The sequence below is a fragment of the Panthera pardus genome, unplaced genomic scaffold, assembly GCF_024362965.1.
Source record: "Panthera pardus isolate Hobbes unplaced genomic scaffold, ASM2436296v1 HiC_scaffold_16, whole genome shotgun sequence".
Classification (NCBI taxonomy): Eukaryota; Metazoa; Chordata; class Mammalia; order Carnivora; family Felidae; genus Panthera; species Panthera pardus.
The window spans coordinates 11,448,794-11,474,295 of NW_026526721.1; the positions used below are offsets into that span (position 1 = coordinate 11,448,794).

Consider the following 25,502-nt stretch of genomic DNA (forward strand, 5'->3'; position numbering starts at 1 on the left):
AAAAAAAAAAAAATAGCTGTGTTCTTTTTTTCTCCCCATTCTCCTAAGGGAATGGCTTACTTATTAGCAATTCATAGCAGCTGAAGAAAAGTAGTAACTGACACATGGGAAGAGAAAATGTTCAACTACTACTGATCGAACTTGAGTCGCTCCTGTCAAGCCCTTGAAAGGAAATTATGCTCTTGGTTTTAGCTGTTGAGTTCACCTTTGTCCATAATGGTACCAGAGCTCCATAGTTTCATTCTCCGTTACCTCTCTCTAGCCTAACACATCCTATTCAGTGTGTTGGGAAAAAGTGAGATATTAAATTTTAAAAAAAGGAAGATATCTTCCTCTGGAATAAAATGCCATTCAAATGTAATCAGAGAGTGATGACAGAAGATTTAACAAGAGCGAAGAGTAAAACACAAGTTGTAAAAAGTCAGTCTGTGGATTCAGCAGGTCACATACCAGGATGAGCAAATGCGGGTAGAGGTTGTATAACAGGGGGAGCCCCGTTAGCCAGGGGAGGCACTGCTGCTGTAGGAACAGAAGATACTAGAGGTGGAGACATTCCGACAACTGGAATGGATCCCATTGGCACCGGAGCAACAGCTGTGAGTGGCGGCATGCTGGCGATGCCTCCTATTCCTAGGAAGAAAAAAATCCCAGCAAAAGTCACATGGCACCACCTTTCCACGTTCAATGACAATTAATCCAGGAGTGTTTGAGGCAGAAACTCGCTTTCCAGCTCTAATATATTTTCATTTAAAATAGAAATTCAGAAAAATAATATAAATTCACATTAATCGTTTTGGAGAGTACCAAAAATTATGTCAAGAATCAATCACATCCTAAGGGCACAAGATCCAACTTGAAAAGGCATCTACTGGCCAAAGTTGAGGGTCAATAAGAATAATAACTGCAATGGAATGAAAGCTACAGAGGGAATTAAATTTATGAATTCATAATTATATTGAAAAAAATCCTAATTGGTCACCATAGGTAATCCATTTATTTTGAAAACTAGTATAAATAAAGGAGGAAAAGAAATCAAACATTTATCCTGCCTTTCCTTTACATATTCAACCTCAGAGTAACCAAACATTTTCATGGGGGAGTTTCTCTTGGTTAGAGGATTCTAACCAAAGAATGAAGAAAAATGATCAATGTTTCCTTTCTTTTTTGTTTCTCTGTCTGAACTTGTGATATTGTGTCATAAAAAGATACATATATCTGGTCTCTGTGCCTGGTTCCTGGCAGAGCTCCTAAAACCCTTGTGATTTCCTGACTGATAGGAACATCTTTTGTTACACAGTATTAGGTCTTGGTCCCTGGTTCCTGACACAAGAGCTTCTAAGACCCTTGGAATCTCTGGAGTGATAAAAGTCTTTTTGTATTTAAATAAGATGACTGGTGGCTGGGGGCCCCCAGAATACCTACCCGATGGGAGCTGATCACAGGAAAGACCAAGGCATGGTTAGAGGGTTGCAACTTTCAATCCCATCCCACCCCTCCCCACCTCCACACAGACCTCAGGGGAGGGTACAGGGGCTGGAGATTGAGCTAGTCAATGGCCAAGGATGTCATCAATCACACCACAGCAATGAAGCCTCCATAGAAACTCCTACATTACAGGGTTTGGAGAGCTTCCAGGCTGGTAAACACATCCACATGCTGGGAGGGTGGCACACCCCAACTCCGTCAGGACAGAAGCACTTACACACAGGACCCTTCTGGGCCTCGCCCTTATACACCCCTTCATCTGCCTGTTCATCTGTATGTATCCTTTGTCATATACTTTATAACAAACTAGTAAACCTAAGTAAATGTTTCTCTGAGTTTTGTGAGCTGTTCTAGCAAATTCAGAAAGGGGAAGAAGGGTGTGTGGGAGCCTCTGACTTTGTAGTCAAGTCAGACAGAAGTATGGGTACCCTAGCGACTCAGGGCTTGTGACTCAAGTCTGAAGTGAGGGCAGCCTTGTGGGACTGGGCCCTTCACCCCTTAGAATCTGACTCTAATTCCAGTAGTTACCACCAGAATTAATCATAAAAAAATAAGTTAGTGTCTGGAGAGTTGGAAAATTTGGTGGCATGGTTTTTCTGGATGCAAAATTCTTGGCTTTGTCTTTCTTCGATAATCCTAAATATATTACTCCGTTGCTATATACCCAAATAATTTTTTTTGTTTTTGCAGAATTTATCTTCGTGTTGGTTTCTCCAGGTTGACATTCTCAAGCATATGGTATCTTCTTTCCAATAAAGTGTCAAATCTTTTATTTCCAGCAAGTTGTCTTAAACTAGCCTTTACCATTTGTTCTCTTTCCTTGCTTTGGTTTCCTTCTTCAGGTACTCCCAACTACCATACATTCACTTTCCTTTGCCTTCAATATCGGTCACTTTTTCTCAAATCCTTTTTATCTCTTGTGCATTTCTTCTTAATGTTTGAAATCTTCCTCTTTTTACCTTGTTTCTCTTCTGATAGCATCTCTTGTGCTGCTTCTGGTTTGTCTTCAGTTCTGAAATGACTTTTTCTTTTATTTCTCATTCTCTTCTGAGTTCTGTTGCCTTATTTCCGAGGCCTTAAAATTCTGGTTGTGTTGGTCTTTCACGACTTGTGGCATTTTCTTAGTATTTTTCAGCTTGTTTTGAAATTGTAGGTTCCTGGGATGCCCTCACTGTCCACAGAGCTGTTATTCAGCACTTTATTCTCCTTTTCCTAATAATAACTTTGTGTGGGATTTGACCTTGCCTGATACTGCCTGTGGCTCATTTTTATGTGAGCCTTGCTTCCTGGGATTTCCAGCCTCTGTCCTCCACCTCCACGTTGGCCTGGACCTTCTCCTTCTTTCGTGTCTGTGTTGCTGCCCTGCTCAATTTGGATTCGACTCCCAGTCATTTCTCCTCAGGGTAGGGACTTGTCCCATGAGGAAGCCTTGTTCTGCCAGCTTTTAAATAACCACTACAAAGACTAACATCCTTTTACCAGTTGACTACCTTTTCTGAATGAACATTTTCTAAATATTTCTAAAGAAATCCATCTACTGGAGGCTATGTTTTAGATATCATTTCTCTGGACTCTGCTAAATTTTAATTCCTGAAATTTTTCCATCTCTCCTCAACCACTGGGTTTTCCCTCACTTCTCTAAAAATGCAGGAGCACTCCTCATCCTAAACACACCAGCCTTCAGCTAACATGCTCCTCCAGCTTTCTCTCTCCTTTCCAGTAGCACTCTCCCCTTTTCCAAGCCTTCAATCAGGCTTGAGTCTCTACCACTCCAATGAAACTGCTTTTCAAGGTCATATACAAATCCATCTTGTAAAATCCAATCATTTTTCTGTCCTATTACTCAATCTCTCAGAAGCAAATCCAACAAGGGAGCTCTGCCTCCTTGAAAAACGTTTTCTTGGCTAATGGGACAACAACCTTCTCCTATTTCACTCCTGGCTTCTTCCCTTTTACTACACCCTTAAATGTCACAGCACAGCAAGGCCTGCTCCCAGGTCTCCTGCCTACTCTAGTTGCACATTCTAGGGTATTTTATCCAGTGCCAGGGATTTCAATGCCATCCATACTCAAATTCTCCCAGAGCTGATAGATCCTTCTTCTGAGTTCCACACCCATGGATTCATCTGCCTCCTTGCAAATGCACTAGGCCCCTCACACTTAACATTACCAAGATTTGATTTATTTTTCTTCCACATTGATTATTAACACCCAGATCTAAATCCCCACTACCTCTTGCCCATGGCAAAAACCCCCTTACTGACTTCCCTGATTCTACTCTTGTCCCCTTGCAGTCCAGTCTTCAGATAACACAGATTATTTTTTCTAAATGTCTGTCAACCACGGGGTGCCTGGGTGGCTCAGTCGGTTGAGCATCTGACTTCAGCTCAGGTCATGATCTGGTGGTTTGTGAGTTCAAGCCCCACGTCAGGCTCTATGCTGACAGCTCAGAGCTCAGAGCCTGCTTCAGATTCTGTGTCTCCCCCTCTCTCTGCCCCTCCCCTGCTCATGCTCTGTCTCTCAAAAATAAATGTTATAAAAAAAATTAAATGTCTACCAACCATGTACTCTCTTACCCATAAGCTCTCTGTAGCTTTTCACTGCACTTAGAAAAAAAAAATTAGAGGGGAGCCTGGGTGGCGCAGTTGGTTAAGTGTCCAACTGTTGAGCTCAGCTCAGTTCATGATCTCACAGTTTGTGAGTTCACGATCTCACAGTTTGTAAGCATGGGGCTCTATGCTAATAGCATGGAACCTACTTGGGATTCTGTCTCCCCCTCTCTCTGTCCCTCCCCAGCTTGTGCTCTCTCTCTCTTTCAAAATAAATAAACTTTTAAAAAAGAAAGAAAAAAAGATTCTCACTCATTAGTGGTTTTATTAGGCCCTAAACCATCTGGCTCTTGCCTTACCTCCCTGACCTGAAGGCCCACCAATACCCAGCTACAGTGCTCTCATTTCTGTTTCTTGCACATAAACAGCTTCATTTTTGCCTTAGGACCTTTGCAACTGCTATTCCTTTTGCCTGGAACGTTCTCTCCTAGGTCTTCCTTCACATGGCTCTCATCTCTAATTCAGCTCAAAGTCATCTCCTTTCAGAGAATTCTGCCCTGCTCAACCTGTCCCGTCAGCCATCTCTATCCTATTACCCTGTTTTATAGAACTGATTGCTCTTATCTTGCCCTGAAATAATTCATCCATATGCTTGCTTTCTCCAGCTTCATGAGAAGCTTCAAAGCAGCAGGAGCCATGATATCTTGTTCACCAACATGTTCCTAGCAACTAGGGACACACAGTTGGGGTTTAAAAATAATGGTTTGATCTAATAAAACCATGGGATCTGGCAAATAAACAAGCAAAAGACAAATAACCCCTCCCTGAAACAGTTGGATTCAGAGTCAAAGAAGAATTCTGCTGTGTGCAAACACACTGAGGGAAGATACCAGGAACACTCACAGAATTTCCTGGAATATAGCTGGCTGTCCTTAAGCAAGTCACAGTATCACTGTGCCCCATTTCCTCTCCTTCACATAGGGGAGTTGATCAACCCCTAGTTGGCCTCAGTTGCACATGTTAACATGTGTCTTAGCACCCACGCAGACAATGAACCCAGGAACAGTTACGTTCCACGCCACCCATATGGTTTGGTGATAATGACAGTGGGAAGGTAAATAGGGAAAAACTGTATGTTTGGACAGGTTCTACCTCCCTTTCTAGAAATATGGTCTTAAGCAAACTGTTCACCTTCGTAGAATCTTAATTCTCTCATAACAGGCCTAATAATTTCTGTGTATTTTAGGGTTGTTGTTGTGACCAAATAAAATACACGCGAAGGTATAATATGTAAGTGGTAGGAAATGCATGGTCAGATAATTTTTAATATTAATTAGAAAATGATAGTAGTAACGAATTATTTTCTTCTCAAAAGTAGCCATGTAAGAAGTATAAAAAAAAAATTATCTGGGGTCGAGCTGAGAGGTGGAACTAGAAAGACTAGCAAAGGTCAGATCTTTGAGTTAACCTGGGCAAGCCTGGTTAGGGCACAATGTACTTTTAACTTCTCTCATGTTCTGATATTCCCTGGTGATTCCTTTCTTGAAACTAATTTCCTGAGGATGCTGGTGTGATGGGAAGGAGGGAAAGAAAGGCAGTGGGGAAGCCTGGGGGAAGAGCTCAGGACTGGGGAATGGCAGCTCAGAGATCCCAGGTACCCTCAGAGGCAGTGACAGGTTACTTAGGTGACGGTAAAACCGCCTGGGCAGAGAGGCCGCAACCTTGTGGGAATAAATCAGCAATGCCTCTAGAGTTGAAAGTCCTGCTGCAGAATGGAACAAGAGAAGACATATTAAATGTTAGAGGAAGAATTACTGACCCCGGGTTTGAGGGAAAAAGAGGAAATGGGATGCCTCTGGTTATTTGACTCTTCCTCCCCTCTGAGGTTTCTTCTTGCAGCCCCAGAAGGGAGGCCAAAAGACAACCAAACACCTTTTAGCTGTTTTAACCCATGGGTCCTGACCAAGCATTGGCTACAGGGACCTTCATGAGATTCAGAGCCACTTCCACTGAAAGAAGCCAGCTAACTAAGGGATCAGGACTGGGAACACAATGGACAAGACCAAGGACCCCGGGCACTATGAGCTGACCATACTCTTCACCCCTGCTCTTCCTAGCCTTTGCTCCTGTGTGATTTCCTGAGTTTTCCCTTCTTCCCTTGGGTCGCTATCCTGTTTGCTTGACCTGCACCTTTTGCCTTATAACCACCAGTCTTGTGGCTAAACCTCAAGAGAAAGGCAACGCTCAGAGGTGTTTTTAATGGCAAATCTATTAAGCAAAGCCACAACATTTATTTATCTCAGCTTATCATTAACTGTATCAGAGACAACCTGCCTTACTATTGATTGCTCCCTCCCAAACCTATTTCACCTATTGCCTGCTATAAGATATATCAGGAGGAAGAAAGGGAAACCCTAGCCACAATTTTTGTGCTTTGTTTAAACTAAGAACTTTCGGGGCACCTGGGTGGCTCAGTCGGTTAAGCGGCTGACTTCGGCTCAGGTCATGATCTCGCGGTCCGTGAGTTCGAGCCCCGCGTCGGGCTCTGTGCTGACAGCTCAGAGCCTGGAGCCTGTTTCGGATTCTGTGTCTCCCTCTCTCTCTGACCCTCCCCCGTTCATGCTCTGTCTCTCTCTGTCTCCAAAATAAATAAACGTTAAAAAAAAAAAAAAAAAAATTTTAAACTAAGAACTTTCTCATGAGTCAGATTTTAGATCTGATTACTGCAATCTTTAAATCAATGTAAATAATTAAAGTCTAAGGTGAGAACAGAGAAGAAATCAGGACTGTTGGTGATCTTAGTCAACTAATTACTGATTCGGTTTTAAGAAAAATATATAGGGGCGCCCGGGTGGCTCAGTCGGTTGAGCGTCCGACTTCGGCTCAGGTCATGATCTCACAGCTCGTGGGTTTGAGCCCCGCGTCTGGCTCTGTGCTGACAGCTCGGAGCCTGGAGCTGCTTCAGATTCTGTGTCTCCCTTTCTCTCTGCCCCTCCCCTGCTCATGCTCTGTCTCTCCCTGTCTCTCAAAAAGGAATAAACGTTAAAAAAAATTTAAAAAAAAATAAAAATATATGGCTAAAGGGTATCATTTTATGGAATTGTGTTTTTAACTGACATAATGTTTGTTTCCTGCTTCATTTTGTTCTAAATGTGGCCAATTGTCTCAATACCATTAATTTAAAAACACATTGCTAGATACCATAATCCAAGGGAGCTGTTTATGCACAGGGGAAAATCAAAATGTTATGGAAACAGAAAGCCAACAGGAAGCATGTGGCATTGTGAAGGGTCAAGAATGAAGAGCAATAAAAAGGCAGAAGATGCGATAGCAGACTGCAAGTTTATTCTTTTTACCCTGACATTCTGTAGCTTTGCTTTCATTTTGATTACTAGCATCTGTTAAAAAGAAAACCACAAGACCCAAATGGTGTCACTTAGGCCAAGTCACCAAATCTGGGGCTTAAAACCCAACCTAATGGCAGACTGAAACTGCCCCAGAAACGTAGTCTTAACCCATCGGTCCAGAATCTTCTGATCAGAATCAATGAGGTCATCTCTCCCATGGGCCCTGTCCATCACCCAAAGGAAGATGAATGAGATAATTGACCTGATAAGACCCCCTGGCCTTCTACTCAAGGGAAAGTGATCTTGCCAGATACAATCTTTTCTTTTCTTGTGCCAACAACTTTCTTGCCCCACCCTCCTTCCTTCCCCTCTACTTGCTACATGAGTGCTGCCCCACACGTGAACCACTTAATAAAGCCCATTATGTCTTCAAATTTACTCAGCTGAAGTTCTGTTCTTTAACACATCCTAGGGTGTGAATGTGAACATGCTTCTTCTCTTCCAGCACCATCTGCCTGCACGGGACCATCACTTTTCAGACAGAATAGGTTCCTAGAATTTCACAAGGCTACAAACTGAAAAGGGGAAAAAAGGGAAATATTTATTTTTAAAATATACAATGAAATATAGGAACCAAGTCCTTTTCAGACTTACCAAAGGCTGGTGCACTAGAAATAGCGACCGGCTGCTGTTTCATGACAGGGGGAAGTGTGGAAGGGAGTTGGTACCCTTGCAGTTTCAGTTTGATAAGTTTCATAGCTATGGAAAACTCCACTTGATCCATTCGCCCGTCATTGTTCATATCAGCTAGCGCCCTGCAAACCAACACCAAGGGCTTGGAATGATTCCGACCATAAAAGAACCTTCCCATAACCACCACTCCCACCCACACAACAAAACAGTCGGCTCCCTTAATCCCGGGGAGAACAAAAAACAGAAGAAAACAAAGCACACCAAACCAAACCAAAACTTGTTTACCAAGCTATAGGAAGCCACCTGGGAATACTGACAAGGTTTTGTGTCTAAGTAAGAACAGTTTTTATTGTGTTATTCTTTACTTATGTGATACACGAGGTAATGTTCAGTGTAAACGCCAGGATATGCACTTTGGATATCTAATGGGATTCTTTCTGAGGTAGTGGAAATGTTCCAAAATCAGATAGTGGCGATGGTTCACGACTCTGTGGACACACTAAAAACCAGTGAATTATACATTTAAAAGGGGGAATTTTACTGTGTGAATTATGTCATAATGCAGATGTTAGTGGAAGGGGCTTGCTGGCTCAGTTGGTGTATGCGACTCTTAATCTCAAGGTCCTGCATTCAAGCCCTGCGTTTCCCCGAAAAAGATGTTGGGGTGGCGGAGTAGGAAAAGAGAGTTTATTTCTATAGATTCTCGACTAGATAGCCCCAACCCCTCGACGAACCCTACCATGGGGACATGACATGGTGTGGTACACTATAGTTCTACTATACCTTTAAAGCTGTGAAAATTAATTGAGTTCCCAAACGTATTCATTATTTACAAACGGTACTCAGACACAGGTGGTCAAGTATAACTTGCAATGAGCATTTTCCTACTCAGGTTTTTATTTTTTCTTTCTTTCTTTAATATTTGTAAAGCTTATTTATTTTTGAGAGAGACACGGAGCGCAAGCGGGGGAGGAGCAGAAGAGAGGGCAACACGGAATCTGAAGCAGGATCCAGGCTCTGTACTGACAGAGCCTGACGTGGGGCTCGAACCCACGAGCTGTCAGATCATGACCTGAGCCGAAGTTCAACCAACTGAGCACCTCTCTTCAACTTTTTTTTAAGTGTATTTATTTTTGAAAGAGAGAGAGAGAGAGAGAGAGAGAGAGAGAGAGACAGACAGACAGTGCAAGTGGGGGAGGGGCAGAGAGAGAAGGAGAGAAAGAGAATCCCAAGCAGTTTCCAAGCTGTCAGCGCTTTCTTTTCTTTTCTTTTTTTTAATGAAGTAGAGTTAACAATGTCACATTAGTTTCGGCTCAATGAGCTTTAATGTATGTTCTCTCAAAGGAGAGTAAGCAAAAGAAAAGGAAACTATAGCCACCGGAAACTATGCAAACCACAACTGTGCATATTCACAATTTATCCTCTTCTGCATGAAAAATGTTCACCCAAATTTCGTTTCCTTTAGTCTAGATATTAAAAGTGTTAGGGTGATTTATTTTTTAAAACCTATCTTAAGAAAAATTTTATTGGCGACAGCAAAACATAAGACCAGCGACTCCAGTTAAAATGCCATGACTAGCGATCTTAAATGAGCCACATGTAGTAACGTCTCAAAAAGAAAATTAAGTCTCATAGAAAAGAATCCCATGTTACTGAAGTTAACTCAAGGAAGCAAACATGAAACACAATAAAAAGCATGACATACAACAAAGATGAAAAATCTCTAAACATGTTGGGGGCACATGGGTGGCTCAGTAGGTTAAGTGTCTGACTTTGGCTCAGGTCATGATCTCATGGTTCGTGGTTTCGAGCTCTGCATTGGATTCTCTGCTGTCAGTGTGGAGCCCACTTTGGATCTTCTGCTCCCCCCTCTCTCTCTGCTCCTTCCCTGATTGTGCCCTCTGTCTCTCAAAAATAAATAAACATTTTTGGGGCACCTGGGTGGCTCAGTCGGTTAAGCATCTGACTTCAGCTCAGGTCATGATCTCATAGTTCGTGAGTTTGAGCCCCATGTCGGGCTCTGTGCTGACAGCTCAGATCCTGGAGCCTGCTTTGGATTCTGTGTCTCCCTCTCTGTCTGACCCCTCCCCTATTCATGCTCTGTCTCTCTCTCAAAAATAAATAAACATAAAAAAATTTAAAAAAAAAATAAACATTTTTTAAAAATCTCTAAAAATGTTAAAAGCTGTAAGAGTCGACACTATTCTTTAAGAAAATAAGAAAAAGTCACAAAGTGGGAGATGGGCTACAGAAACCACCTTTCTGCCTCAGCTAGGAGCACACCCCAATCTTCCTGTCGCCAGTGATCCCCTTCAGCAAACCAGTGGGGTCTGAATTTCACTCACTGACAGTAAGCTTGAGAGTCATTTTGCATATGTTTCTTTCTCATCTGGATTCGTACATAAATCAGTTATTCACATCCTTTGCTAAGCTTTCTGATGGACTACATATGTTTTTCTTCTCAATTTGTAAGAGCCTGCTGTATATTACATATACATATTCATATTACATTCACTTTATCTGATTTTTTTAACTTATTATTACTCTGTTCATTTGTGTATAATATCTTTACCGTGGGAAATCCTACATTTTTATACTATGTGATTTCACTTATATGTGGAATCCAAAAAACAAAACAAGTGAACAAACAAAACAGAAACAGACTCATAAATTCAGAGAATACAGGTTGCCAGGGGGGTGGAGGGAGATGGGTGGGAGGATGGATAAAATAGGTGAAGGGCATTAAGAGGTACAAACTTCCAGCTATAAAATAAATAAGTCATGGGGGATGTACAGTACAGCAAGGAAATACAGTCAATAGTACTGTAACAACTCTGTATGGTGACAGATGGTGACTATACTTACCATGGTGATCATTTTATAAGGTATATAAAATGTCAAGTCACTGAGTTATATGCTTGAAATTAATATGATACAAGTTTATTAACTAACCCAGCCTCTTCTCATGAAACTAAAAAATATTTTTGCTGTAAAAGAAATGTTCATACGAAGTGATACCTATTTCTGGATAATCTACTATGAACAATTGCCGGGTCAATACAACAGTGATCTGATCACACTGGCTCTGTGGTACGGTCTGGTTCTGATGAGACTTTTCTCTTCTTAAACTTTGTTTGGCTATTCACAGATGTTTGGTTTTCTTTCCCCTATGAATTTTAAGATCATTTATCTGTTCTACAAACAACCCTGCAGGGCACCAAGCTGTAACGACATTAGCCCAACAAGGACATTAGTATGTCCTAGAGTTTGTTCAACTCCACAAATATTTCCTTTAATAAGATTATATCACTTTCTTGGGGTGCCTGGGTGGATTAGTCAGTTAAGCGTCTGACTTCAGTTCAGGTCATGATCTAACCGCTCCCAGGTTTGAGCCCCACGTCAGGCTCTGTGCTGACAGCTCAGAGCCTGGAGCCCGCTTCAGATTCTGTCTCCCTCTCTCTCTGCCCCTCCCCTGCTTGCTTGCACTCTGTCTCTCTCTCAAAAATAAATAAATGTTAAAAAAAAAAACATTAAAAAAAAAGATTGTATCACTTTCTTCTTGTAAATAATAACTTTATTAAATGTATTCTTAGAAGTTTTATCATTTCTATCATTATTTTAAATGGAACATTTCCCCCATTTCCGTATTTGGGGGTTTATTTCAAGCATAGAGAAAAATTTTGCTTCTACTAATCATGTATGCTATATTCAGCTATCTTACCAAACTTCTATAAACCCTAAGTCTTTACACTGAAATCTCTTAGTTTTGTTAAGTATATAATCATATAACTAGCAAAAAAGAGTGTTAACTTTCATTTCCAGTATTTATATACTTCCTTTTTTTTTAATTGGTCTTACTGCCTCTAAGACATCTTTGAATGTGTGGGCATCCTGTGAAGCTCTAGGTTTCAATGAAATGGCTGCAATGCTTCACTGTTTAGAAGAATATTTGGTAGTGATCTTTAGAAAGGAGCCTGACATATTAACGGAGCTTCCTTTCTACATATAAGAACTGTGTACTTTTTTTTTTAAATCAAATGCCTATTCAGCATCTGCTGATCTGATCATACTTCCTTTTGCTATAATAATGCTGAGAAAATGTCTTGATTCTGAACCAAACTTACGCTGCTGGCATAAACTCAAGTCAGTCATGGTTTTAGTACATTGTGGAATTCTATTTGCTACGATTTTGTTTTGATTTTTGCATCCATATTCATAATTGAGCCTGGTCTCTGGTTTGTTTTATTTGTAACTATTTTAAGGTTTTGTACAGGAAGTTAGGGTGAACTTTCCTTCTTTTGCTAAGGTTTTCTAAAAAGATACTCAGCAAATGGTTTTCAGGGGAAAAAAAAACTTGCTAACAATCAACATCAACATGCATACTTAAAAAAAAAAAAATCAAGCAGATGGATTCTCACTCTCAATTCCCAACACCACTGCCCCCCAAAACACATTTTCTTTCTTTCTTTTTCAATGTTTCTTTATTTTTGAAAGAGAACGAGCAGGGGAGGGGTGGGGGGGGGGGGGAGGGACAGAAGATCCAAAGCAGGCTCTGCACTGTCAGCACAGAGCCTGATGTGGGGCTTAAACCCATGAACCGTGAGATCATGACCTGAGCCTGAAGTCAGACACCTAACTGACTAAGCCACCCAGGCACCCCCAAAGCACATTTTCTAGTGAGAAATAAATGTCCAACGTGGGATAATGACTAGCTGAGGGAGAAAAGACTTTCTAGAACTTTTCAGGGTTTAATTAGAAGAATTTCATGTTTCTGAAAACCTTCCACTAAAATGCCTCAGTGGGAGAGGAGGGGAGACGTGTAATCTTCAAGTTCCAGGTGCTTGACTTTAAGCCACCCACCACAATCCTACATCTTTTTGAGAGTTTTGTGTCATCTTTCTTAAAACCTTTTTTGCTCAACTAACAAAACATAACTGTTCGGACCCACTGGTAGTAAAACGCCAAAGGACTTTACGCAAATACATTAGTTACTCCTACAAAGCTCATCTCTCTCTTCCTTCCCCTCTACCAGTGAAAAAGCTGGAACACTAGAAGAGCTGAAATTCTATTTCTCAAGGTCTCTCTGGGGGGAAAAAAAAAGGACTTCAGCTCAGCCATCCGCTTTCACCTCCATTTATAGTTCAGTCATTTCTAATAATCCCCCCAAAAGATGAAGAATCCTAAAATTAAATTCATAAAACTTCCAAAGTGAAAAAATACACAAGCAAAAAACAGGCATAAGTCAAACAATTATTGCATATGACTCAAAAACAAAGTGGTCTTGGGGCACCTGGGTGGCTCAGTCGCTTAAGCATCCGACTTCAGCTCAGGTCATGATCTTGCAGTTCATGAGTTTGAGCCCCGCATTGGACTCTATGCTGACATCTCAGAGCCTGAGGCCTGCTTTGGATTCTGTCTCCCTTTCTCTCTGCCTCTCCCCCACTCACGCTCTGTCTCATGAATAAATGTTAAAAAAATTTTTTTTTTAAAAATAACAACAAAGTGATCTTAAAATACAATGTTTAGCCTGATATTAAAACCCATACATAGCAACAAGCGAGGTTGAGATGAGAGAGGACCACAGGTCTGCTGAAATCTTCAGGGAAAGCTACATGAAAGCGTGTGTAACATGCTGGTGAGAAAAAGTGTTAAAAGTCCAAATGAAGGGAAATCTGGCAACATCTCCAGAATTACCTACGCGTTTACTCTTTGACCCAGCAAACCCACACCTAGGATTTGACCCTGAAGATACACACCTCCAGCAATATAAAAATATACATGCTTCAGCTCATTCATCATTGCTACATTATTGGAAATAACTGAAATGCACACACACAGGAGACGGGTTGAATATATTACAGTATATCTTCTAGAAGGAGTGCTATGTAACTGTAGAGAAAGAGAGAGAGAGAGAGAGAGAGAGAGAGAGACAGGGGGAGAGACAGAGAGAGAGAGATCTATGGAATGATATGAGTGATTTCCAGGATGTGTTGTTAAGTAAGAAAAGCAAAGAACAAAAGAACATTTACAGGTGGTAATCCTGAAAGTAAGAAGGAAGAGAACATAATTTAAATATAGATATGCACACTAAATATAGATATATTATAAACCTGCTTTTTTCCCCCCACAGAAATAAATAAAGGAAGGATGATAAGAAACTAACAAAACAGGTGAGCCCAGGGATGAAGGAATAGCACAGGGAATAACACGTCTCTGGGCTCACTTTGTTGTGTGGTTTTGGCTTTCAGAACCTTGTTCATGTGTTACATACTCAGAAATAAAATTAAAGTCCACAAAGAAAGGAGATCCATAAACTGAATAAGAACAAAAACAGATAAACCCAAGAGTATTTTATTTTATTTTTAATTTTTTTTTTTAACGTTTATTTATTTTTGAGACAGAGAGAGACAGAGCATGAACGGGGGAGGAGCAGAGAGAGAGGGAGACACAGAATCGGAAGCAGGCTCCAGGCTCTGAGCCCTCAGCCCAGGGCCCGATGCAGGGCTCGAACTCACGGACCGTGAGATCGTGACCTGAGCTGAAGTCGGACACTCAACCGACTGAGCCACCCAGGCACCCCAACCCAAGAGTATTTTAAATAAGTCACATACCCACATAGGAGGAGTAACTTGGTACTCAGGGTCTAAACAGCAGGGACCATGAAGCACTCACTCCTGGATTCCAAGGACTGTGTTTGTAGTGGAAATGAGTGTGGCAGTTGTGAAAGTACTTTCTTTGTATTCTAGGATTAAAGGATAAGACCACGTCTCCTCGCTCACCTCATTCACTGCATGGAGGTGAAAGCCTGTGGCCCTTTGGGGACCCATTGCACGCATGAAGGCTTCTCACAGAATGCTCCTCTCTCACAGTGTAGATCAATTCAGCCTACTCATTCATTCATTGATTCATCGATTCATTCATTCGTTTTTTCTTTATTCATCCAACAAATAATTTTTGAAGAGAGGTACCTAGTAAGCTCCAGGCCCTTTCTAGGAATTGGTGTTACAACTGTGAAAGAGACAGAGAAGGTTCCTGCCCTCACAGGGCTAATATTTTAGTGCAAGCAGACACTAAACAAGAGAACTAATCAAATGATACCCCATGACAGTAACTGCTGTTAAAAAATTAAAACAAGGTAGTGGGAGGGAGAAGATGGTGGGTAGGAACAGGTGGGCAGAGGGAACTACTTCAGATGAGGTGACATATGAACTGAAACCTGAAGGGTAATCAGCCAGCTCGCTATGTAAGGATCCGGAGGAACTATATTACAGGAAGAGGATATACCACGTGCAATGACCCAGAAGTCAAGAAGGAGCCTGGCCCGTTTAAACAGAAAGGTCAGTGAAACTGGAATACAAAAATTGAGGAAGAGAGAGGTGGAAAATTAAAGAAGATGAAAAAAGCAAGAGCCAGCTAGTATTGGGCCTTGGAGCCTGGATAGGACTTTAGATTTTCTTCTCAATGGGGAGTTTAAAATAGATTTACTTTTCACAGAGATAGTGTGGGCACTGTATGAAGAATGAAACCTAAAGGGGCAAGTTTGAAAGAGACTCTAAGTCAAAATGCCGACCAGTGAGCCCAAGTGAGAAGACAAATTAGGACAACAGCAATGGCAACGGACAGAAATGGCCAGATTGGGGATAAGGTCTGTAAATGGAGCCAAAAGGCTGTGCCGATGGACTGAATGTGTAGGGCGAGGAAAAGACAGGAATCACGCGGGGCTCCCAGGAGCTGGACAGACGCTCAGTGCCACGATCGGAGGACAGAGAGAGAAGGGATGCAGGGGAGGGAATGGGAATTCAGGATGACTTTTTCAGTTTTTGGTAAACAAGTTTGGCAAACTGATCTTTCTGGGGGCCGGAAGGCCCTTCTGACAGAGGCACAGAAGTATCCTAAGACACTGCATGTTATACAACTGTTGGCCCTGCCCCCAAGCCCCTCGCTGCAGAGAGAGATCACCAAGCCGTTCTAACATTTGCCTTTAGGTCCCAGGTTCCTGCCTTCTCTCTCTGGGCCCGCTTCCCGGTGGGCCTTCCTGCCCCTCATTTCTCTCCTTAGGAGCCTCTAATCCCCATTTCTGTGGCCTCTACTGCTTCTGATGTCAAACCCTTCTTCGTTCAAACTCTTTTTATTTCTTGGACCATCCAGGCTCCTGTCCATTCCCCTCTGCCTTCTCCTCCTCCCTCTCCACACGAGGCCAAGGTTGAAACTATAAACATCTGGAGTTGCCAAAAGGATACAGGATATTTGCCAGATGCCTTCCAGCTCCTCATTAGTAAGACAATTTCTAGGAAGCTGTCTCATCTTTGGCACTACACATACTAGCTTGACTCTATCCTCTGAGAATTCAGGTTTCCCTGTATGCTTAATTGGAGATTGGGCTGGATAGGTTAAGTTGCCCCAAAGGATCAGTAGGTTACAGTTTTAAAAGTTCACAAACTAGTTAACTGGAATATAGTTTCTACCTGGAACAAAACCTATACAGGTTTATAACACATATTCCCCAGCAATCCACATCATTCATGGATTCGAACTGAAGTCCACAGCAAAGAAAGTAAGTCCCAGAGAGATAGCTACTGTTATAATTCCAAACTCTCAATCCAAAATTTTCTTCTTCCCCCCCATGACTGACAAAGGGACTGCTCAAACCTTCAGACTCAAACCTTTCCACCAAAAGGGGCATGGACCTTCCCCGGCACCTCACCACAAAACCCACAAGAGAGAACAAGAATAGCATGACCGATGGAAGGTGAAAACTATTTCATTAGATCAACTGTTATTGCTTACACATTTAAAAACCTAACTCTGGGGGCACCTGGGTGTCTCAGGTAGTTAAGTGTCTGACTTTGGCTCAGGTCATGATCTCACGGCGTGAGCTCAAGCCTCCCATCAGGCTCCTTGCTGACAGTGCGGGGCCTGCTTGGGATTCTCTCTCTCTGCCCCTCTCTCAACTCTCTCTCTCTCTCTCAGAATAAATAAACTTGAAAAATACATACATACATACATACTCTGAAGAGGTCAAGTACTGCTCAGGGTTACCAAATAAGTGTCAGTGGTAGGGCTGAAAGATCTTACTCCTACTTTGCACTACGCTATTCTGTCATCTTAGCAGGACAGCTGTGGTTCATGAAATTTATGATTACTCAAAGACATTTCTTTGGGGAAAAGATACTTACTTAGAGGCATGCTTCCCTCACCCCCTAATAACAATTCTTGATAAAAGGAAAACATGCCATCACAAATTTATTTAATGAAATGTCAGAAAAAATTAAAAACAAAGAACAGTTTTGACTCAAGCCAAGGCTGCCAATTCATCACTTTTGTTGTTAATACAAATTTTCACTATAAAAATAGTAAGTTGGAAAAATGACTTTAATATGCTTAGCTAAAAGCAGTTCGGAAAGCTGACACTAACATAATTGCACAAAAAAATGAAATTTACTAGATAATACTTTATTTTGCCCCATTATACTCATTTCTACATGGCAATTTTTATACTGCTATTAACTATATATCCTTCCACCAGACTGCAATTTCTATGGAAGCATGGATTTTGTCTATTCTGTTCACTGATGTACTCCAAGCACCTATAATAGTCACTGACCCATAGGAGACATTCAATAAATATTTTCCACTGTTGATAAATGTAAGGTGTCATTTTCTTGCAGCATAACGCACCATAAAACTGCCTCTTGGGGCACAGTCGGTTAAGCATCTGACTCTTGATCTCAGCACAGGCCATTATCTCACAGTTTGTGGGTTCAAGCCCCACACTGGGCTCTGCGTTGATGGCATGGAGCCTGCTTGGGATTCTGTCTCTCCTTCTCTCTACCCCTCCCCTGCTTGTGCTCTCTCTCTCTCCAAAGAAATAAATAAGCATAAAAAAAACAAAAAAAAACAAAAAAACCCTGCTTCTTGAATGAATGTTCATAAATTGGGAATATAGCACAAAAGCAGAATTCAATGGAGGAAGCTATATCTGGGAAAGGAAGGTTCTAGTGAGTCATCTTGACTGACGATGTGAAATACAATCATCTACCAGAACACAAAGCAAATGAAAGCTTCTTACAGTTAACACAGATGTCACATGTCTCTTGAATTTAAACTCGGGCACTCAACTGCCAGGGCAGTGCCCCTGTGCTCACATGAGCATAAGTTCTTGCTCTCCCCACCACTCTCCCACCCCTTGCAAACCTTTTACTTCATTTTAAAAGTAATTCCAAAAACCTTGGTTATCTGATTTTCCCAGCTCAAAGTAGATCAGAAGAGCTAGAGGGCATCATAGGAGGAGGCTCACCAATTGGAAGAGACAGTCTGGCAGCCGATATGCTGACAACCAGGAAAGAGAAAAGAAAGCAGACACCAAAAAAAGCACAGGAATCTGGTATCATTTAGTTTCGATTCAAATATAGCCATATACAAATGTGTGTGTGTGTATATGTATGTATATATGCGTATATATGTATGTATATGTGTATGTAGATTTCCCATGAGAGTTTTGCTATTCTGAACACAGTAAGTGATTTTCATACTGATGATACTTTAATTAAACTGCCTACATTCTGTAGACTCTGCTTGAAGGCAACAAGGAACTAAGTCAATCTTTATTAATTTCCATATTATAAGAAAAGCCGATCACTTAAGGGGACAAGTAATTAGCTGGACAATTTAGTTCTATGGAATACCCAATCCCTGACAGTGACAGCAGGTACCTTTTTGGGTTTTGTTTTGAGGGCCTATTGCACACCAGGTCCTATGCTAAGTCCTTCATACACGGTTTCTCTGCTAATGTTCTCAACAACCCTTTAAGGAAAATATATCTTCCCTTTTTCTAGATGAGAAAACAGGTCAGAGAGGATAAAGACATGCTCTAAATCATAAGGATAGAACACAGTGCAGCTGGGATTCAAACTCAGGAGTGTGATTACAAATCCCGTGCTCTTTCTACTGCACAGCAAGCTGACTCCCCAACACTAATAAACCCTGGAAATGAAGTATTAACTGAAGAGCCGCACTGTGTGGGAAAATGTGACCTCTTGGCAACAGAACTCAGCATGACATGACCAAAGTCGTAAACTTAAAATCCACAATTATATTTCCCACTTTTTTTTAACTGGCCCTTTCCTTCCTGTAGGTTCAAAAGAATGAATGCTTATTTGTGATAGTTAATCCAGGAATTCAACAATATTTACTAAGCGTTCACCTTGTACAACACTGTAATAAATACTAGTTACTTCACTATCCCGCTGGTGGTTTCACTACTAACCCTCAAATATTTTCCTTACCTTTCAGTCAATGAAAGATACAGAACCATTACATTGTAAAGCAAGAAATGCGGGACTTTCAGATGAGCATGGGTGATGTAAATAAGGCTAAAACAAATTAATGAGAAAATACCAAAGTATCGATTTCTCCACTGGGAATTCAACTTTTTGACAGTGTTATCTTGCAAATGTCACCACTTTTTCTTTTAAAGTCCCACCTTAGAAAGCTACTTTTCAGAAGTATTCTCTGGTTAAGAAGGAGTAGAGTATTTCAGACCAGAGATTTATGTTCACCTTCTGTATCTTAAGAAATCCTATTACTGGAATATTTTATTTTACCTTTTGCTTATGTTAAGTTCCAACTTACCATATCTGTGCTAAAACAGGCTGAGGTAACCCAGATTGAAAAAAAAAGTTTCTAGCTTGATCACCTGTAAATTAAATGAAAACAGTTTCAGGAAACAAACAACAGCTGACCGGTATCTTCTTAGAGCAAAATTGCAAAAATAAGAAAGAGGCTGGCAATTCTGCAAATACTGAATTAAATATAGGATAAAAGCCAAAGCCTATAAGCAGCAGTAAAAGGAACCCATCAGCACTGACTTTAGAACTTAGAACTTAACACGCTAGCAGGGGTAGATTGTCCACTCTAATTAATCTGCTATTTAGTAAGATGGGAACAGCTATGACAAAGCATAGGACATATGACAAAGCACATCTATTTAGGAATCCTCAAGAAACTGATGACCCCACACTTCTACTTCTTAGGTTCTCTGCCATTCCTAATATCTGCACTTCAAACTGTCAGTACATCTGATACATTTATGGAGAAAAAGTAACAATGATTACAAGATTCACATCAGTGATTAACAATTAATAATTTAAAGATAACTGTGATACACACACACATAAAAACAACTCCCCAGGAAATCTAGATCCCATTTTTTTTTTCTAAAGCTAACTCCTAAAGAGTAACCAAACAGAAAAGATAATAGATAAGGCAAGGTACAAAAAGAACTTTAAGGATACAGCAATGAGAGAATTCTGTCGTTGGCTTTTTTTTTTTTTTTTTTTAATATTCAGAATCTGTTCATTTATTTACATTTCCCAAACCAGTTCAAAATCAAAATTAAACAAGCATTTTAATTTAAGGACCACAGCCCATTGCTTTATTACTTAAAGAATGTGGTACGTTGATTCTCACCAATTCCCATCAGCGATATGCCCAAAACAAGTGGCTTGACATCCATTAAGGAATGCAAAGAGGCTTGAATGCATTATAGGAAATGCAACTGAAAAAATACAGGCTCAAGGCTAAGGCAAATGTCCCCTTGGCCGTATGTGCCCACCTCAGCTTCCCATAATAGATTTTCCACAGGTATATGCACTGCTAATAAGTAAAAATGTAAAAATGCTGTTTCCACTTACCAGTAATAAATCCGGATATTGGCTTTAAACTATGAAACTGTTGATCGTGCTTTGCTCTTTCCTCTACAGTTATGGCCCAGATATCCAGGCTGCCTAAACCCAAAGAAAAGAAAAAGAAATTATTCAATGAGAAAAGAATAACAAAGTGCTCACACACACTATTTCCCTAGTACTTTCAGATTCTGTCACTATGTTATCAATTATTTGATCGATTAGTATCTGTTTGCCCTTGGGTGTTACGCATATAAAGTTAGAAAATTAAGAGTAAAATAGGCCAAAATAAGACAGATACCAGCACAAATTCTTTTTTAAAAAACTTGCCCTATAATCTTATAGTTAGCAGGACTATTTAAAGACATAAGTTAATAATCATTTATTTATATAAACTCAAGCAATGAACCAAGTGAAAACTACATTCTCAGGTGATTCAAATGCCACACGTGAACGTTATGAAAGAACCAGAGCTTCACATTTCATATCCCATGTGATTCCATGAAAATCTTTCTGGAGTGACAAAAATATTGAAATACTGGATTGTACTGATGACATACAACTCTGCAAATTTACTAAAAGTCACTGAATTGTACAGTTAAAATCGGCGAATTTTATGGTATACAAATTATACCTCAACAAAGATGTGTTTAAAAACGGGTATCCTGAAAAAAAAAAAAAACTGCAAACCAAAGAGACTGGGCTTTGGTTCCCTTTCAGTTTCAGCTCTGAGACTGACCACATGCCCCCTCACTTCTGTCACTTCTTGGATCTTCCTCACTTTTAGTCCTAGGTCTCCTCAATGTGATCAAAATAATTTCAGATTATCTATAGACTGAAGACCTTCCAAAGCTCAGATACTTTCCAAAAAGCTGGGAACAGGCAATAAAATGTGAATGTGGCTAGCACAAATGCAAAATGTCTGAACATTGCACCTCTCCTCTCTACGGGGTCTGGTGGGACAGTGACAGGAAGGTTGGGATTCATTCAGCCGTGGGAAACATATTTACTGACTGCCTCCTATGTGCAGGGCCCAGTGTCAGACATCAGAGACACCGTAGTAACTGAAACAGATATGATCCCTTCACTCAGAGGCCTTCTAATCCTACAACTTCTACTGCCCTCTTGAAATTCATCCGTGGAATTAGAAACAAAAGGAAAAGTTGGGGTGCCTGAGTGGCCTAGTTGGTTAAGCATCCAACTCTTGATTTCAGCTCAGGTCATGATCTCGGGGTTCATGAGATTGAGCCCTGCATCAGGCTCTGTGCTGAGCCTGCTTAAGATTCTCTCTTTACCTCTCTTTCGTGCTCTAAAAAAAAAAAGAAGAAAAAAGAGAAAGAAAACACACAAAACACAAACCTGCCCAGCAATGAGGAAGAGGGACAAAATTGAAACAATAATGCTAATGGTTTTGAAAAGTCTGCATAATCTAGAATATCATAGGGACTTTTACAGATGTGATCAGAGAGGTGGTGATTTGTGCTATTCTCTCTTTATGATGACTGGATTAGACAGCTGCCAAGAGTCAGCCATTAAAATGGCACCCTCTCTTTAAAAATAAATAAGTAAATAAAATTTGGCCCGTAAATAAAGCCAATATTTAACACTTTAATCATAATATTAGGAAAAATTACCTGAAACAAAATTTTTTATGCACGCTGATATGTTTCAAGCAGATAAAGTAAAACAAACAAAAATTGTCCTGCTGCAAATCCAGGCTTTAGGAAAAGTACAGAATAAATGACCCAGTCACCTCAACAAGTGCAATGCAAAGAGAAAACAGTGAGGAGGCTTAGGAGACACGTGAACTGAGATCAGTGTCTGCATCCTTATTTGAACCGACAAACCAGAGCAAAAAAGGGTCTGAAGACCATCAGGAAAATTTTAACACTGACTTGATAGCTGAAGATATAAAGGAATTACTGTGAATTTTATAGGTGTGATAATGGTGTTGTAGTTATGTCTTTAAGAGTGTTCTTATCTTTTAGAAACACTAAGATATTTGTGAATGAAATGGTATGAAGCCTGAGAGTTGCTTCCAAAGAATCCAGATGAAACAACATTAAAAATATGGTCTTGGGGCGCCTGGGTGCTTCAGTCAGTTGAGCATCCAACTCTTGATTTCCGCTCAGGTCATGATCCCAGGGTTGTGAGATCGAGCCCCATGTTGGGCTCCATGCTGAATGAATGTGGAGCCTGCTTAAGATTCTCTCTCTCTCCCTCCTCTGCCCCTCTCCCCGACTTGTGCTCTGTCTCTCGAAAGTAAAATAAATATATATATATATATTTAATATATATATTATATACATACACATATACAAATATATATATATTATATACATACACATATACAAATATATATATATATAATCTGGAATACATTAAAAAAGGAAAATCTCGGAGAACTTACCTCCAAAAGGTGTTGGAAACTGAGCCATGGTTCTGCTACTTTTACCTTGCTAATCGACGCCTGTAATTGAAATGCAACATTTAAGTTTATGAAAACTTCATTTCTATACACTTATAAACACACTGACATGCAGTCTTTAATGATCAGAAACTGATACTAGCGCTGTTCCATATGAAAATGAAAGTTACAATTAAGGGGCTCATTCATTCATTCTCGGCAGCTTCTTAGTGCCAGCTACAATGGTGGGCACTGGGGAATGTGAAGCTTTCAGTCTGGTGAGTGATACCATTCGCTCAGAACAGCCTATTATATCACTGAGGTTTTACTTGTTACTCTTTAAATGTACGCCTTTACTTAACTATCTACATATACTAGTCCATCTGCTTGATGGTTGTAACAGCAGCTTCTTTTAATGAGCACTTAGTACAAGCTGCACACTGCTCTGGGTGATTTATAGCTCTTAAACCTCTTCATCATCACAGCCCTATGATATCAGTAAGACAGACAGGTATTACCATCCCCTTATTACAGATGAGGAAAATGAGAATTAGAGAGATGAAGTGATTCGAGCAATACCACACATCTGGTGACTAAGCTGGATTGGAGCAGGGATAGCGAACTCCACAGCCTGCGTTCCACCCATGAAAAACACGGTCTGCAATCACTACTGAGAGATTTTGAGAAAGGCCATAAACAATGTATCCTATGTCAATGTCTGTCCAGAATACCAATCACAAACCCAATGCTCCAAAATCCCCATCAGGCGTTATCTGTTCATGAATAGCCAAGGTGAACCTCGTCTTCTTCTCCAACTAAAATAATCCAAAATTAGTATTTGCTTTTTCAACATGGCAGAGGCATACAGTTAAAAAATGAGTACTAAATATTCATACATTAAAAAACTTAGTTACTTTTAGATATTTACAATTACAGTCTCTTGTCCTAATACTCTTCAATTTCCTATTTTAATCTGTCCATGGATTTTTCCCCCAAATATCATATTTTTAAACTTCCAAAAGCTTTTTCTTGTTCTTAACTCTTTATTCCTAGTACTCTGTCATTTTTTTAACGGACACAACACCTTTTACTCTCCGGATTTTTTGGGTGGGAAGGAAGTATTTTGCTCTTTCACGTTCTTCTGTTTCTTGCATCATTTGATTCCTTTTTCTGTTTGTTGGCCGACTGTTTTGGGTCTCTGTCACTTTTGAGGCTTTCCTCATCTATCTGGTGATCCCTGGCTGCTTCCTCATATTTAACAGTGAGGTACTAAAAAAAAATCAGCATGGATGCCAGTTCTCTTGATTGATGGACTGCTGTAGATGACAGTCACATTTCAGTCGGAGACCTCCAATGTCAGTACGCAGAGGTCTCTTCATTCAAGCTGCTCAGTTTTGCCAGAAAGAAGTGTATGGGAGGGTGCTGGCTTTTGGGGAGGAGTAGAAAAGGCAGGAGTAAGTGAAGGGCTATACTTCCGGGTGTACACTAAGACCTACTCCCTATATTTTCAGCCCCGACCTTTACTCTTCTGGTCAGAAGCATCTCTGGTTCTACTGCTTGACCCATCTCCCCAGGAAAAATGGGACTGAAGAAATCATGTTTGCTGGGGATGCAGAAGACATTCCAAAAGATCTGGATATAGACTTTTCAAGAACTTCCGTTTCAGCTACAAAACTGACCTCTGCCTTTGGCAGCCACCAAACACTCTGAATCCTGTCAAGACACTCCTGGGGACTGCTGATTTGTCCCTCATCTCTGCCGCCCTTCGGTAGGCATTAGGTTGTACCTTCCTCTGAACTCGGTTACCACTCTATTCACTCTGTTTCCAAAAAATTCTTCAGATCTTTTGTTCACTATCTTCTCTACTATTATCTTTCTCCCTCTGTGTTAACAACTGCTGTGCTTCCTTTGCGATCACTGCAGATGTGATGGAAGAAGAAAAGATACATGTGGTCAGGCCACCATATTTAAGTGGGGGTCTGTGGATCCCGTTTTGAGGCAGGCCACTTCTCACTGCCAATTCCCTTTACGGCACCTGGGTGGCTCGGTAGGTTGAGCCTCCGACTCGATGTCAGCTCAGGTTGTGATCTTGCTATTGGGGATCCTGAGATCTTAGACCCTTGCTGGGCTCCACCCTGAGCGTGGAGCCTGCTTTGGATTCTCTCTCTCCCTCTCTCTCTTGCATGCATGTGCACTCTCTCTCTCAAAATAAATAAATAAACCTTAAAAAAAAAGAAATTAGCTGCTATTCTCTTCTTCCACAATTTCTCGCTCAATACACTATAGAGGTGAGCTTGATGATTTTCCAAAATTTTTTAATGTTTCATCTCACTTAATC

General features: G+C 40.7%; 1 protein-coding gene across 6 annotated transcripts in view; it reads right to left on the bottom strand.

The window, feature by feature from the left end:
- ITSN1 (intersectin 1) overlaps positions 1–25,502 on the bottom strand; it is a 219,024-nt gene that overhangs the window by 128,334 nt on the left and 65,188 nt on the right. For all 6 annotated transcript variants that reach the window (XM_019420251.2, XM_019420249.2, XM_019420250.2 and 3 more), the window contains exons 2-6: positions 23,168–23,227; positions 20,767–20,859; positions 19,706–19,769; positions 8,036–8,196; positions 451–630 (exon numbers count right to left, since the gene is read on the bottom strand). In XM_019420251.2, coding sequence (XP_019275796.1) covers positions 451–630; positions 8,036–8,196; positions 19,706–19,769; positions 20,767–20,859; positions 23,168–23,195 — 526 coding nt within the window. In that variant the 5' untranslated portion in view covers positions 23,196–23,227. The remainder of the gene's footprint in view (positions 1–450; positions 631–8,035; positions 8,197–19,705; positions 19,770–20,766; positions 20,860–23,167; positions 23,228–25,502) is intronic.